Here is a 15,261-nt window from a genome sequence, read left to right as displayed (position 1 = left end):
TAAGAGAGTGTTTGATGGAATTAAACTTTGAAATTTGAAACATGGATGATAACATTAGTTGGAAACAAATAAACTTCAAAATTCTCTTTACCTACAATGAAGTGAGAATTCAAAATTCTATTGCAATGGACTAAGTTTTCTTTCACCCACAGTAAAGAGAGTCACTCATGGGTTCCAACACATGGATGAGACTTTGGGAACATTGTCAAGAGCACTTTGAATGTTCATACACTGAGCAAGGTCACTATGGTACTACAGTGATAGTGGTTAGATTCTCTTCACTAACTCTGAAGGACAACATTCACTCTTGCATTTATCCAAAATTGGCCAATAAAAGGCAATTCAAAAGACAAATCTTAGTGACAGTTGCAACAAAATACTTTAAATGAGTTAAATGAGATATGACTGGTGCATGGTTACAAGTTGGTTCTCATTAAAGATAGAATAAGAAAGGTATATAAAAAAAGGTGCATACTTGGACAACCACCTCACAAAAAGGGGCACATTGTGTCAATAAAGGATGATGAAGGATACTGTTAACTACTTTATTTATTATTTTTTTTTAATCAAAGTGCCCGTGTCAACTTACGTGTACCTCAACTAATCTTTGAAGAGTCAAATCTGAGACCATGCGCTTATCTATACAATCCTCAATTCTCCCTAACCATCTATATAATCCACGAGTGGATCGTTAACTACTCAAATTGAATTAGTAAGAAGAAGAATAATATTGATTGCTAATTATAACAATTGTCCATTGCATTAGAGGTATCCAACATCTTAAAAACCATCTCTGGCTTACCCAAACACAACAAATGGTGCTAAGGAGTTAACATATAATATATGACCATGAAAAGACCAAATACTAAGTTCTTTTATCTATCCAAAATATTTTTATTTGAAAAATATGATTAAATATCGCGTTTTTACATTTGATTTGGATTGCGGTTGTTGATGTTGCATTTATCATGACAAACAATATGATGCAATATGATTTAATACTACACCATCAATAGGATCCACTTACAATGTTTTAACGTTTTTAAATGTTGGATTTGGATAGTGATCACTCAATAAAAAATTTAAACCATGACAAACACAGTTAGTACAATTTCATCTAAGAGTAGACCGTCATGAAATTCTAAAGTATTTTAATTAAAATTATACAATTCAACCAATATATGTGAGCATTTTTTTAGACCGTTGATTTGCATTATGACCATTCATTTAGCATATAATGGTAAAACCTGATGTGTGATTGGATAATTTCATGTAGCTCCTAATTAAGTTGCACAAAGAGGTCTATGCCACACATTTTTAAAGTGAAATAGTTTGCCTCATGCATTAGTTTTTAAATAGTTTCACATAGACATAAATCTTTAGTGTCTAAGAGAGAAGATTAAGATTTTTTTTTTTTTAACTAAAAAATAAAAAAATTATAATCAGATGATAATGGAGTTTGTATCCTAATGTTTGGTAGACATACTTAGCCATCAATGGATGATTTGAAATTTAGAGACTTTACCACCTAACTTTCATCTCCTTAAACAAATGAATTACCAACTATATACTAAATCACCACTTATAATTGGACCACCGGATTTTATGTGGTTAACCCCCACTCCACTCTTCCTACTTACTCCCCCTCTCCCTCCCCCCTCTCCCTCCATCAATGGATCCAAATAGGATGTGAGGATAAGTTGGTGTCCGGATAGAGTAGAAATGTGAAGTTGATCTACACTAAACTTTCATAATTTTGGTGGAAAGGGAAAGAAAATTAGATTAATAATTAAGAACCTAAAATATAATATTGTATTAATATGGGTAGGGTTTCCCATGCTAGCAATGTAAGAACAAATTTGCATACTACACCAATGAGGGTTTAGAAAATGGTATCATTTATACAAGATTCATATAACCAAAATACAAGAGAAAATATCAATGTGGATCCCACTGTTTATTATGTTAGAAGTATATTCGAATCAATACAAGGGATACAAAATGGTACTCACTTACCCACAAAAAAAGGTGTCACGAAAATACAATTAGTAACGATAATGATAATCTTACTACTAATAAGTGTGCACCTCCTACCACATGTGGGCTGTTGTCTTGGCTTCTTTCTTATGTGGGTTTTCTGAAATATAATAATTCGCCTTTTTTAGGTTCAGAAAAATCTATTAGGTTTTATTATGTTCATTCATTAAAAAATAAAAAAATATAAATATTTCCAAGAACACCATTCTAGATTACATTTCATTGACCGCAATCAGGTGCGGCGGCAATCAAATTTTGTCCAAAATTATGAGGCTTTATTATCAATTGGTTTCATGAGTCATCATCCATTCCTCCCATGCCTCAAGGATTTTTGTGGGGTCCATATCCTACTTGGCAAGAACCTTACAGCCTTTTTCTGTTCAGCCCATTTTTAACCAATGAAATTGGTTGGGCGGTGATATATACCAAATCGACAGCTCCACAAGCAGCTGCTGATGATGATTGATGATGTCAGCATTGGATCACCCATGATGTTATACTGACTTGTTCCGTGGAACAAAACAGTGAGTGAGTGCTCGTTCCACGTTCTAACATGCGCGTGACACGTGTCCACACAAATCTAATCCATTCAAATTTCATAATCTGTGTGCTGACAAATCCCACGTTACATGGAAGGATAGGCTTTCTACCACGTGTCATTCTTTTGTTGGTTCTTATCCTTACTGATGTCATGACAATTAGAAACCATCGGATTGGTATTAATGAGGGGACTGAGATTCGTCTTTGACAGTTAAAAATGTGGTAGCTACATGGAAACGCTTTCATATTGGATTTCCGACATTTTAATGTGGGTCCCAACGTAAGCGCAGTGACAAAAAGGGTAATAAAGTAGTTTCACAGTGGGTGGAGTTTTCGCATTCCCAGTCTCACGCCCTTTCCGTTTCCGTTTGTCTTTATTTTATCATTTTCGCTTCCCTTCTTTGTCGAACTGAGAGATCGAGAAGAGAGAGAAAGATAAGAGATAGAGAGAGACAGACAGAGGTGTTGTAGTCGAGGGTGGTGGTGGTTGTTGTGAAGCGCTATTTCGATTTTCAGTGTTTGTTGGGAAAGAGAAAGCAAGAAAGATAGGAGTGAACCTAACGGAGCAAGAAAACTAGGGTTTTTTTTTTTCTCTTTTCTTTTCTTTTTAAAGCTATTGAGGTTCGATTCGATCGGTTGAGGGACAGATAAGGGATCGCTTGTTGACGGGGACTTTTTTTTTTTCCTTCGGTTGAGTATAGATCCGGTGCAATCTGGCGACGAATATGCTCGGTTTCCGCTTCGATCTATCTTTAGTGAATCAGAATTCGATCTCTTGTCGAAGTTTTAGGCTTCATTCGTTGATTCCGTTGTGATTTGGCTTCGGTGTTGTGGGTTTCTGACGTTTTTGACGCAGAAAAGAAGCTTTCTTCGAGGGGAAGAAAAATTGGTTCCTGGGAATTGTGAGTTTTATTTCTTACATATTTGTGAAATTGAATATTGTGAGGTAATTATTTTCTGTTCATGAATGTGGGATTTTTTTTAAAGATTATATGCAATTTGTGGATGTGGTAGGGATACTTTTTGGTTTTGGGATAATCGGAATTTGATCGTCGTCGGTGGATTGGGTCGGAGGCATGTATATTGAGGAATTGAAGGAAGGGGAGGTGGAAAGTGGGGAGGAAGGGTTGGTTGCTGATGTTCCCCATAGTGAAATTGCTGTTTCGGAGGCAAAAAGGGCGTTGATTGGTGTTGGAGCTCGTTTTCTTTTCTACCCAACTCTGTTTTATAACGTTGTCCGGAACAAGATTCAGTCGGAGTTCCGTTGGTGGGATGGGGTTGATGAGGTAAATGATACATGCATCCCATTTTTCCTCTTATTTGTTTATTCGATCCTATCTCTATGTTCTTGTTTCTTTCTCTGTCCCGAAGCTATTTCTTATTCTAATGGTATTTTTTGCCTAGCCTGCAATTAGCATTTATATTTGCTCCTTAGGGCCTACGAATTCCTATTTGATATACGAAGGGAAAAATTACAAATTAACCATTTCTTTTCAAAAGAAAAGGAAATGAAGAGGGTTGGGGGTGGGAAAAAGTTAATTATCTAATCGTATTGATAATTCAAAACCATGAGTGAAGCATGGAGGAAAAATCAGTTAAGGCCTTAAGGGATCCGATTCCAGATGATGGTTTATGTTGATTTATAGAAGACAGGACTTCAAAAGTAATTGGTCGGGTCTGCACAACATGCTAATGGCCTGATGCTAGAATTGGTACTATGTATGCATAAGAGACAACATGTCTATTGCCAGAGATTGCCCCACAAATCAATTAAATCAACAGCTGACAACTCTATCTTCTTTGATGAAGATTTTTCTGCTTCATTCAAGGTTGGCCTTTCAATGATGTGAACATGGAAGTATGAAACTAGTGAATGATTTAAACAAACTTCGCTACCAACAAATGTAGTGGGAAGCTTGACTCTGAAATTAATGTATTTTTGGCTGCTACTCTATTATTCGATCTATGGTTGGAGTCTGATTTTCCCATTTGATATGGCTATTTTCTTAATGGGCATCCATTCCTCTCAAGCATCTATTACGGGCTTTTATTACCTTCTTTTTTCATTTCCATGTCTAAAGATTTCAAGCTTAATTTTTGTTGTAGTGCATATTACTGTTTTTGTAGGTTTATGCGTAGCAAGCTCTTCAGTATTTATGGGGTAGTTGAAGTTTCAGTCATATATGCATTGTGTGTTAAGATTATCAGTTTCATGGTATAATCAATCTCCTAGTGGTTGCTAACAAATCATTTTTTTTTTCAGTTTATTTTGCTAGGTGCTGTTCCATTTCCTACTGATGTTCCCCGCCTGAAACAACTTGGTGTTTGTGGAGTGATCACGCTGAATGAGCCATATGAGACATTGGTACCCACTTCACTGTATCATGTGAGTATTTCTTCTTGGTATTTTATCTCATTTTTGTCTGATGCATAGTTTTCTTTGTTCCAAGTTTTTATTAAAGTAGTTCTACCTACTTCTAAGTATGATGTGTACTATGTTCCTCCAAATGAAGAACCTGTATTCTTGTTGGGAAAAAGTTTCATGATGTCATTCCTTTTATGGGTGCTTAATATTTGTAAAATCATTTTATAGCTTAAATGACATAAAAGGTTCATCTGGACTTGACCTGGGATTGGCAATGGCTATATAAGTTACTGGATACAACTCACTTTCTCAGTCATTTTGTTTTTAGAAGACTTTTTCTAGAAAATTATTTAAGAAAAAGGCACTTAGTTGTAGAGCCCTGCCTTCTCTTGGCTAAATTTGACCTCTTACAAGTTGTAACCATATTAAATAAAGATTCGGCAATTGTTTGTGATGCATGCTGATTTTTAATGCTTAAATCTAATAGAATGCAACATGACTATCCATCATTGATGTATATATGGGTGATGTGGGTCCTTATCCTGGGATGCTACAAGTAATTGCAATCTACTTATGATTGGTAGGATGCCTTGCTTCAGGCCCTGATATTTTATTGTTAAGTAATGTTTATTTTACTTGTGTTTGTGGTTTCTTTGTTATACCATCAGTCATGATTGTCCAAAGTTTTTGTTCTTGATTAGCTCTATAGTTTATATTTAATTTGCCCACAGCTTTTTCATATGCATGTTGGGGATTCATGTAGTAGCCATTCTACACCAATGCATCACATATCATGAATGTGCTGAGTCTTCCAACATTAAGGTTTGTAGACAGCCATGGGTGTTCCAACCTTCTATATGTAGGTATTTGTCTTGCAATATGTAGGTTCATGCATAAGTATGTGGATAACCATTATAGGCGCTGTTTGGGAAATGTCTAGGGGACCCAGGGTTATCCATCTAGAGGAGACCTCCACATTGGATTGGAGTTCACTGATTCAAAAGTTCCTGAGAAGAAGGCTTTGAGTGGGATACCATGTTGATGCAGTTAGGCGTGGGAAATTTTGAAATTAATTTAGTAATTTTTGTTTCCTTAATTATTAGTGTAGGGTGTGTGGTCAAGTTTAGTAGGGATATTGAATTTTTATTTCAGTTGCCAAATAGGTTAGTTTCCATTTTAATTAACTTCCAATTTTATGCTTTGATTCTCTTTATATATCCATGTAATGGAGGAGAATTCAGATTGGAATAATTGAATGAAATTGAAGAATTTTTGGGTTTGAATCCATGACTGCCGACCCCTCTTCCTCCCTCTCTGAAATCATTTAATCTTTTCTTTTCCCTTCTCCTATTTCCTCTTTATTTCTTTTTCTTCATCTCTATTATTTTCTAGTTTTTCCCTTATCTGTTCTGGGCGACAGTTGCAGCCCTAGTTTAGAGGATCGATCTCCTTCTCCTTTAAGCGATTTGAACTGAGACTTTGGTAGAGAGTTCCCTACCAGTAGGCGACACAAACCCAAGAGCGTCTCCTCCAAAGCTTGGTTTTGCTGTGAAGAAATCCAAACCAGATTCAGATGAGTTTTACCACCGCCAAGCCCAGTTGCAAGTTTGATTCACATTCAGATCTGGGCTGTCAAGGTCTTGTGGCGCTGGATTCATAGACGACCTGATGCAGCAACCTTTCCTTTGAAGCTTTAGGCCAAGCCCAGGCCTAGCTGAGAAGCCTTCTCGAACTGAAGTTTCTCCCCATTGCCCGCCCTGTTTTGAACCTAAGGAAGAAGACTACTTCTATCGTGAGTTGTATCTTACCCCAATTTCTTTTATTCCTTTATTGCCCTTCCCTTCACCTGGTTATTACCTTAAGTATCAGTTTTTACCCATCTTTCCAGGAATACCCCTCCCCTCATCTCACGTTATTCCATTCACTTGTCTTCCATTTATTAGCTTGGTTTCCAATAATTACAATTCGGCCACCTTTTATTAGAAACACCAAATTAATTTCCAGAACTGAGTTTTTCTTTGGGATTAATTCTAGATATGTCCCCATTCAGCTATTTCACTCTAAAAGTGTTCTAAATTTACCAGAAATTACAATTTTTGCCATTGGTTATTTGCCATTATTTTATTGAGTGTCCAAGTGGGCCTTAAGCGATCCGATTTCAGCCTTTGGAACCCGGATCCGCATCACAAGTGGTGCAAGTTTATTTGGGGATCCTCCTAGATGGCTGACCCAGGGGTCCTTATAGCATTGTTGCTGAAGTTTCTTCTGTTAATGATTTCAGCGTGTTTTAAAATCTTATTGGACATGCATATTGAGATGCTCAGATTACTGGGTGTATGAGACTCATTTAAGTTTTATGGTCTACGTAATGTACATATTGCTTGTGCATGACTTGTTATGACTTTTTTATCATTTCTTTGGTACCTGTTGTTCTGTAATGATAGCTACTATTATGTTCATTTATTTTTCTAAAATATTATTGCAGGCTTATGGCATTGAACATTTGGTAATTCCTACAAGAGATTACCTTTTTGCTCCGTCATTTGGAGATATATGCAAGGCTGTAGACTTCATACACAGTAAGTCCTCTATTTCTTTTTCCTCCCTCCCCACTCGTTACCTTCTTTCCTTTTAGTTTTATTCATACTGCATACATATATTTCTCAAATTTTCCAAATTAACCTAAAAATTTCCATTAGATTGGTGTTACTCTCACTCTTTTTTTTTTTCCAAATTAACCTAAAAATTTTCCAGTAGCTTGCGACCTTGGAATTCACTAGTACAGAATAAGTGATAGTACCAGTGAAAATAAATTGTTGATAGATTATCCACTAGACCACTTTATTGGCATGTATTTTAAAACAGAAGACCATTAATTTACTGAAATCCTGTTGGGATCAATCTTTGGGTCCCACTATTGGAACATCATTAGTGATCCTAAATTTCAACCCAAGTATGCATGTTATAGTTAGCTCTCTCTCTCTCTCTCTCTCTGTGCGTGTGTGCATGTGCGTGGGAGGAATTAAGTGAATCATCCTTCTCTTGATTTGGATTTTGAATGAATTTGCACTTAGTGATTTCTCTCTTGCACCAAGTTGGCCTGCATGTTTTGATGTAATTTTTTTTGTTTGTCTTTTTTGAAGAAAATGCTTCTTGTGGGACAACGACATATGTTCACTGTAAAGCAGGCCGTGGACGTAGTACAACCATTGTTCTTTGTTACCTGGTCTGTACTATATCTAGATATCTTTATACATGTCTAGTTAATTTGAGGTTTACTGCATGAATATTTTGCATTTACTTTCCTGTTGGGTATGCAGGTGCAGCACAAACGGATGACACCTGATGCTGCGTACAAGTATGTGAGATCTATTAGACCAAGGGTGCTCTTGGCACCTTCACAGTGGCAGGTATGATGATTCTACTGAATTCTCAACCTCAAATTTCACTTTTCATGTAACTGAAAAGTGTATGGTTTCCTTCAACTCAAAATCATACTCATGGTATGATTCTAAAAAAGGGTGTACCCAGTGCATGATGGAGGGTCATAATGTACGCAGCCTTACCCCACTTCGCAGAGAGGCTGTTTCCGACTCAAACCTGCCACCACTAGGTTGCAATGGACCTCAGTGCACTGAGGTCCACCCTCTCATGGCATGATTCTGGTGTTGCTATTTTTGAACCATGCTTCATGTATATGTGAGTTTATGAAATCAGTCTGCTTAATATGCTGCATTTATTGAAATGGTTTCCCTTTTAACTTTTGTATCATGCTGCATGTTATGTCCTACAGAATGTTTGATATACACATACTGGTGCATGTTCAAGCAGGCTGATCAATCGTGACAATCTTAGGCTTGTCTTGGTTTGCCACCTAAAATGAAATGTTTTCCCTTTGGTATGCCTTAGAATCTGACTGCATTTGGTGTTGGTGGGAGATGGGCTCATTTCCACTAAAATAATACATAATAAACGTGGCTTCATTCTGTTCAGACCTAAAATTATCTTGTTTGTAGTTTTTCTTGAGAAAGTTAATTCTTGTTTCTGGTACTATAAACCCAATATGAGCCAGAAGGGGAATTGTTGAAGCATCACCATGTGCCGTTTTTCAAAATGTTTGGCCGTTTTTTTTAGTGTCCCATTCGAATTCTGAGCCGTTTTAAACACACTGGACCAAACAAAGTTTTTTTACCATTCCCGTTTTAATTAACTATGGCCAGGACAGTTACTTTTGGATCTTCAAAGTCAGGATCATCTTTTTAACTTGTATGGGTTATAAATGGTGTTAAAAGGATAGGCCTATAAATTCCAATATATGGCATCTATTTTCTTCTTAGCTATAATTGGATTGACGAGTTGCAGGCTGTTCAAGAGTTCTACCGTCTCAGGGTGGAGAAAACCTTTGGTGGTCCTCTCACCTTGTTCAATCCAATGATAAAAGCATTAGCTTCCCCAGCCTTGACCAAGGACCTAGAAGCCTTTGATGAAGGCTCTGTAGTGGTCATAACAGAAGCTGACCTTGATGGATATGATGAGAGCCGTGATTCTAGTATTGTTGGCAATGAAGTGTGGGCAGAGCTGAACCTAGTCTATAGGGTTCAGTTTGCTGGTCAGGCAGCCCTGGCAAGGCTTTCATGTCTTTGGCTTCGCTGCCATGCACGACAGAAATTGGCGGGTGAGAAGCTCAGCAGGGAGAGCAGCAGCTGCTCCATGGTAGCCGATAAATTGCAAGGACTGGGCGTCGACATCCGCGTCTATTGAGAAGTGCTGTTGAAAGTGTAAAGCGATTTTATGAAAGTTCTTTTTTTCTTCTTCTTGAGGTTGCTGTTTTATTAGACGGGCAAATAATAAAGTCATTTCCGTATTTGCTGTTAATCCGAGACATGGAATCAAAGTCAGCTATAGATTGGCCGAAAGTTGTGGAGTCGCTTTTCTGCGACCCATCCCCATGTTTGAGTTATAGTGAGTTGTACGTGTACATATTTCATAAATGATTCTTCTCTTTCTCAAAGTAACAATTGTAAAATACGAAGTTTTGCTCGAAGGAAGGAAATATTAAGCATTAGCTCTGCTAATCAGAAACAACTGTGTTGTTATAGGTATGCAATATAGAACAAAATGAACACAGGGACCCTCCCCAAGAGTAATTTTAATGTTGCTTTATAGACTTGGGGATGGCAGAAGCAGTGTACAGATGTAGCAGATGAAGCAAATCATAGGCTGATAGTCACGGAAGGTCTTGTTCTTTATGAGTTAAAACTCCAGTGGATGTTTGGTGGGATTTCAGGAAGCTTGGCACCACAACTGATTTGGTGAATCAATTTGTTGAAGAGGGGGGGCGGGGGGGAGGGGGGATGGGAAACTGTTTCAGGTGGTTTGGGCGACTTTGGAATGAACTGCTTTTGGTCAAGATGAGATTTCACTTATTCTGCGACACAGTTAACAGGTTATGGAGCATGATTCTGCGACAAATTCAATAGGTTATGGAGCATGATTCTGCGACAAATTCAACAGGTTATGGAGCATGATTCTGTGACAGTAACAGTTTATGAAGCTTTACCCCCAATTGAACTCGTCCATGGGCTCCAGCTATCCTGAGGGAAACTTCGGGTGAAGCTTCATAACCTGTCTGGGTGACTGGAATGTACTGTTTTTGGTCGAGAATGAGATTTCGCTTATTCTGCGGCAAATTTGACAGGTTATGGAGCATGATTCCGCGACAGTAACAAGTTATGAAGCTTTACCCAATAGAACTTGCCCATGGGCTCCAGCTATCCTGAAGGAAACTTTGGAGGGAATGGGCTCTACAAAGGTTTCAGTTATGGGATTGGCCTATTTCTGATACTGCCCGAGATGTCACAAGTTGAACATGATCAGTTGATTCCAGAACGATTTGTTGTGACCTGATTGCATCTCCATTACTGAGTTTTAGACTCTTGAAAGGTTCAGGGGTTTACTATATGCGTCATATGTGTTGCTTCAGATGAAATGAATGTTTGAAGGCATACTGGCAATAAGATCCATCATTTTTCTTTCGTCTCAACAGCTCTCATTTATTCAGAAACGGAAATTGGTCCCACATGAAAAGATCTCCACCACCTCTCAATGACATGTTTTATAGATTTTTTAATGTAAAGTTTAGATGAGGTACCCAATGTTTAAGAAAATTAATTGGGGATATTTTATGTTTGGAGTCCTTATTAGCCAGCTCTGATTAAGATAAAAAATAATTCTACTTTACCCTCCCGGGGGACCCCACCCTCAGCATCTCTCCCCCTCCTCTGCCCTGTACTCCCCCCCCCCCCCCCCCCCTATTCGATCCTTCCTTGCATCCCTCTGCAGTCCCACCCCAACCCTCTCTCCAAACCCTGCTTAACCCCCTTACATTAATTACTATTCTTCCGTTGTCACCCCCTATTCTATTCCCTACTATAGTTCCATTTTATTATGATTGCCAAAGAGAAAAGAAAGCCAAAGAACTATACAATTAGAAAGCAAAAGCGAAGGAATCATGTGACTGAAATCTAAGAATGCTAGTCTCTTCATTGAGAGGTGGTGGATGAGAGAATTGGTCATTGACAAAGTCGGAAATATTTTCAGTTGAGAAACCTAGGGTTGTCAAATGGTCAGTTTGGCTTAATTTCGATTGGTCTAATCGATTTTGATTGAGGAGCGTGTGGGTTCAAAACCAAATTGTTAAGGAACTTTGATTTCGATTGGTTTTGATTTTCTAGTATCCAGTTGATACAAAAACATAGAAATATTAGTGTGAACTTGATCAAATTTGAAGTTGGTAGACAGTCAAAATTAAGTGAGATGTACTTAAGGTATTTACAAACAAGTTATATGTACAAATAACCCGAACCCCTATCAAGTTGGTCCAGTACACATCATAAAGACCATATATAACTTGCATACTATAGATTTTAACCATTGGAAAAGATGATGACTGGTCTAAACCGTTCCTTCGATTGAAATTTGGGCATTTACAAGTTAGTAATCCTATCCATAGAGAATTGAATCAAATCATAACCATAGTGCATCATTATACAATAATAACTACTTGTATGGGATATTCTATGGTTAGTGTTTCAATTTGGCTCCAAAAAAACAAAATTTCAATGGAAATTCAGACTAAGTAACTTGGAGTAGAGAAATTGCTTGACATTTTTGTAAACTTTTATGAAGATAAGTTTATATTTTTTATAACTGAACAAGATCGTTATTGACCTACCGTTCTTCCGAATTGGGAATTGCTTGTCTTTCATCTTCCAATGAATATATGTATGAATACAAAAGTTATCAATAAATATAAATATTAGGGAAATTATCTAGTACCACCCCTAAAATCGAAAATAACTTGGAGTAACCCCAAAAAATGAAAATAATGTCTATCGCGCACTTAATTTGTAACACCGTTAACTGAAAATGAGAAATGTCTCTTTTACCCTTATACTTAAACTCTAAATAGAGTCCATTTTCTTTCGAATCATTACATGGAAGGTCCAAGTATCAATATACATGTTAAACCGACCCAAATCGACAAGAAACCATTTCCAAATCAGATCGATTGGTTTGGTTTCATATTCAGTCTTTCCTGAAACTGCCTACGACCACGACGCCGTGATGAGGACGCAAATGGAGCTGCTGCAAACTCTGGCCAAGCTAAGCTTAGGATTAGAGTGATTATAATCAAAGGGGTAAAGAAGAAATTAAGAGCTCCAATTATTGCAAAAACCCAAACTGTAATCCACAGGAAACATATCCCAAGCATCAAGTTTATACGGTGATCGATTCTGCAAAAACCCAAACTGTAATCAAGTTAGAGCGATCATAATCCACGCTAATTTTATACGGTGATCAATTCGTGTAACTCCTTGAATTCAGATTTGGCAATGTTTGCTGCATCAATTAAAAGAACCCACAAATGAGTTCAAAGCCTCCCAGTTGGGCCTCAGTCTTGCTTCTGTTGATGCCCTTGGCTCTTCCCCTCGAAATTCTTCATCTTTCACAACTCCCAGTTTCTTGGTTCAACTTCCGTCTTCCATCAATTGGAGGGATAAAGGTGCAGTCACGAAGGTGAAAGATCATGCGAGTTGTGGTATGGCTCTGTGGCTCTTTGTTTCTCTTCACTTGCATCTTAATTATGATGTCTGCTTTGAGTACCCTTTAAAAAATATTTCTGGTTTATGCATCCATGCTTGATTCCTTACTTCATAAACAAGTATAATTACTAAGGAAAGCATTTCATTGAGTGGTTGGCTTTTCAGTGTCTCCACAAACACCAAACTGGTCCAAAAACTGAGTTGTTCCTCCTTTTTGGTCATTGATAACCCTAACAAGTTCATTTCCTCTAATGTATATTGCATCTGTTAAACAACTTCTCATACCGTATAACAAACCATCTCACTTACTCCAAGAGTTGTAGAAAGAGGCGTTGAAGAAGGGGGTTGTGCAGGAGGTGGCTATGAAGGAGGAGCTTGTGAAGGAGTGGGAGCTTGAACACGAAAAGGTCAAACTCCTTGAATTACAATTCTCAAAGGGTTCGACGGGTTCAGATACCGTAGCTTGGAGGTTGTAAATTCCATCGATGATGATTCTGGAACCATTTTTTCCTACAAACCCATATTCCTTCTCCTTCTCACCTTCCTCTTGCCTCACTGCAACTTCTTCGTTTTCTCGCTCCAGTACCCATCAAATTTTACAGAAGAATGTGCAACATTACAAACTCTTACAAAGAAAAACAGAATAACGAACAAGAGAGAATTCAAAAACAAATTCTTAGATGTTCTTAGGTGTAGTCTATGCAGGTGAATGGAGCAGAGCAGCAGGTATGACCAGAGGTTAGGGATATCAAAGCAGCAATTGTCTACTTTACTAATTGGGGCGAAGGTCATTATAGTGACTTAACATATCCATAAGGGTAGATTGGTCATTTAGCGAAAAAATAACTGATGACATCATCACTTAACGCCTTAAACTTAATGGAATGGGTTTTTTAGATATAATTTTACAAAGGTGAGGGGTCTACTCAACATTATTTTCATTTTTGGGTGTTACCAGATAATTACCCTAAATATTATTAAATAAGATTAATTATACTAGGGTCTTTTTTTTTTTTTTTGCAAGTTTTATTCGGTTCAATTTTTAATCCAGATATCGATCAATTTGATATAATACAGTTTTCATCCGATTCGTCATACCCTAGTCCAAAACCAATCAATTCGATTTGAGTTTTTTATCGATATAACTTATTCGAGCTAAATCTTCACAACCCTAAAAGAACCCAAATATAATATTTGAACATGAGGTTAAGGGTGTCAATTTCAAACTGAAACTGAATACTGAAACCGAGGCCAATTAATCGGACCGAATCGAATCGAACCAAATAATTTGGTTCATATTCGGTCTGGGTATGTAAGTATTGCTATTCGGTTCGGTTTAGGATGTTAAAATCATCGGTTTGAAACCAAAACAGAACCGAATTACTCTTAAAAGTTTAGACAAAAAAAAAAACGCTACTATCGCTAAGACTTTGGAGGGATTTTCCATATTCCCTTTTGAGTTTTTGACTCTTAGAGGAGGCTGGGCGCATTGGGCATGCTATTATGCTTTTTTTTTTTTTTTATTCTAGCTTAGATCGTATTTGAGAATGGCATTTACAATTTTATTCTGTAGGTCGTAAACTGATACATGTTTTGACTATGCTATGGTCAGATTTTGATGGGTTTTATTATCTTTAATAGGTGATTTTGAATGATAATCTGAATACCTTTTATAATTGATGGAATGTGAAAGACAAAAATTAAAGAACCGAGTCGGTAACTTGAGCCCATTATGGCCTTTGGTTCATCACAATTATGGTTTAAAAGTGGAACTGTTTTTCATAACCGAATTAAAACTGAGGTACAGAACCGATTAAAACCGAATATCAGAACCGAATTAGAACCAAAACCAAACCAAATCGAATTGAATTGATTTGAATATCTAAATACGAAACCGAGTGGGTTCTCGGTTCGATTATGATCCACCATATAGTCATTTGGAACCAAATAACCGAAACCAAACCAAATAATCAAAACCGAACCGATTAACACCATTGCATGAGGTACCCAAACATTGTTTTCTCAAATTTTATTTTATTTTTTTACCACCAAACATAGCCAATTCTCCATTTTCTCTCACATTGTTGGTCAAAATTTTCCCTTCCAATTTTCTAATCTCCCGTACAGCCCAAGGATTCTTCCTCTCCAGACCGGCTCGCTTAGAAACAAGGCTCCCGTCGAAAGGGAAAAAACCCTCCACTATAAAAGTCGCGT

General features: G+C 37.3%; 1 protein-coding gene across 1 annotated transcript; it reads left to right on the top strand.

Moving 5' to 3' along the window:
* Positions 1–2,935: 2,935 nt before the first annotated feature.
* On the top strand, positions 2,936–9,953 carry LOC122068067 (phosphatidylglycerophosphate phosphatase PTPMT2-like). The gene is made up of 7 exons (XM_042631907.1): positions 2,936–3,479; positions 3,592–3,863; positions 4,841–4,963; positions 7,428–7,521; positions 8,086–8,168; positions 8,263–8,352; positions 9,305–9,953. Exons 2-7 carry the CDS (start codon positions 3,654–3,656, stop codon positions 9,701–9,703), a joined length of 999 nt encoding a protein of 332 aa, XP_042487841.1. The 5' UTR covers positions 2,936–3,479; positions 3,592–3,653; the 3' UTR covers positions 9,704–9,953.
* The last annotated feature ends 5,308 nt before the right edge of the window (positions 9,954–15,261 follow it).

Source organism: Macadamia integrifolia, unplaced genomic scaffold, assembly GCF_013358625.1.
Source record: "Macadamia integrifolia cultivar HAES 741 unplaced genomic scaffold, SCU_Mint_v3 scaffold337, whole genome shotgun sequence".
Lineage (NCBI taxonomy): Eukaryota > Viridiplantae > Streptophyta > Magnoliopsida > Proteales > Proteaceae > Macadamia > Macadamia integrifolia.
This window is presented reverse-complemented; position numbering and strand designations above follow the sequence as displayed.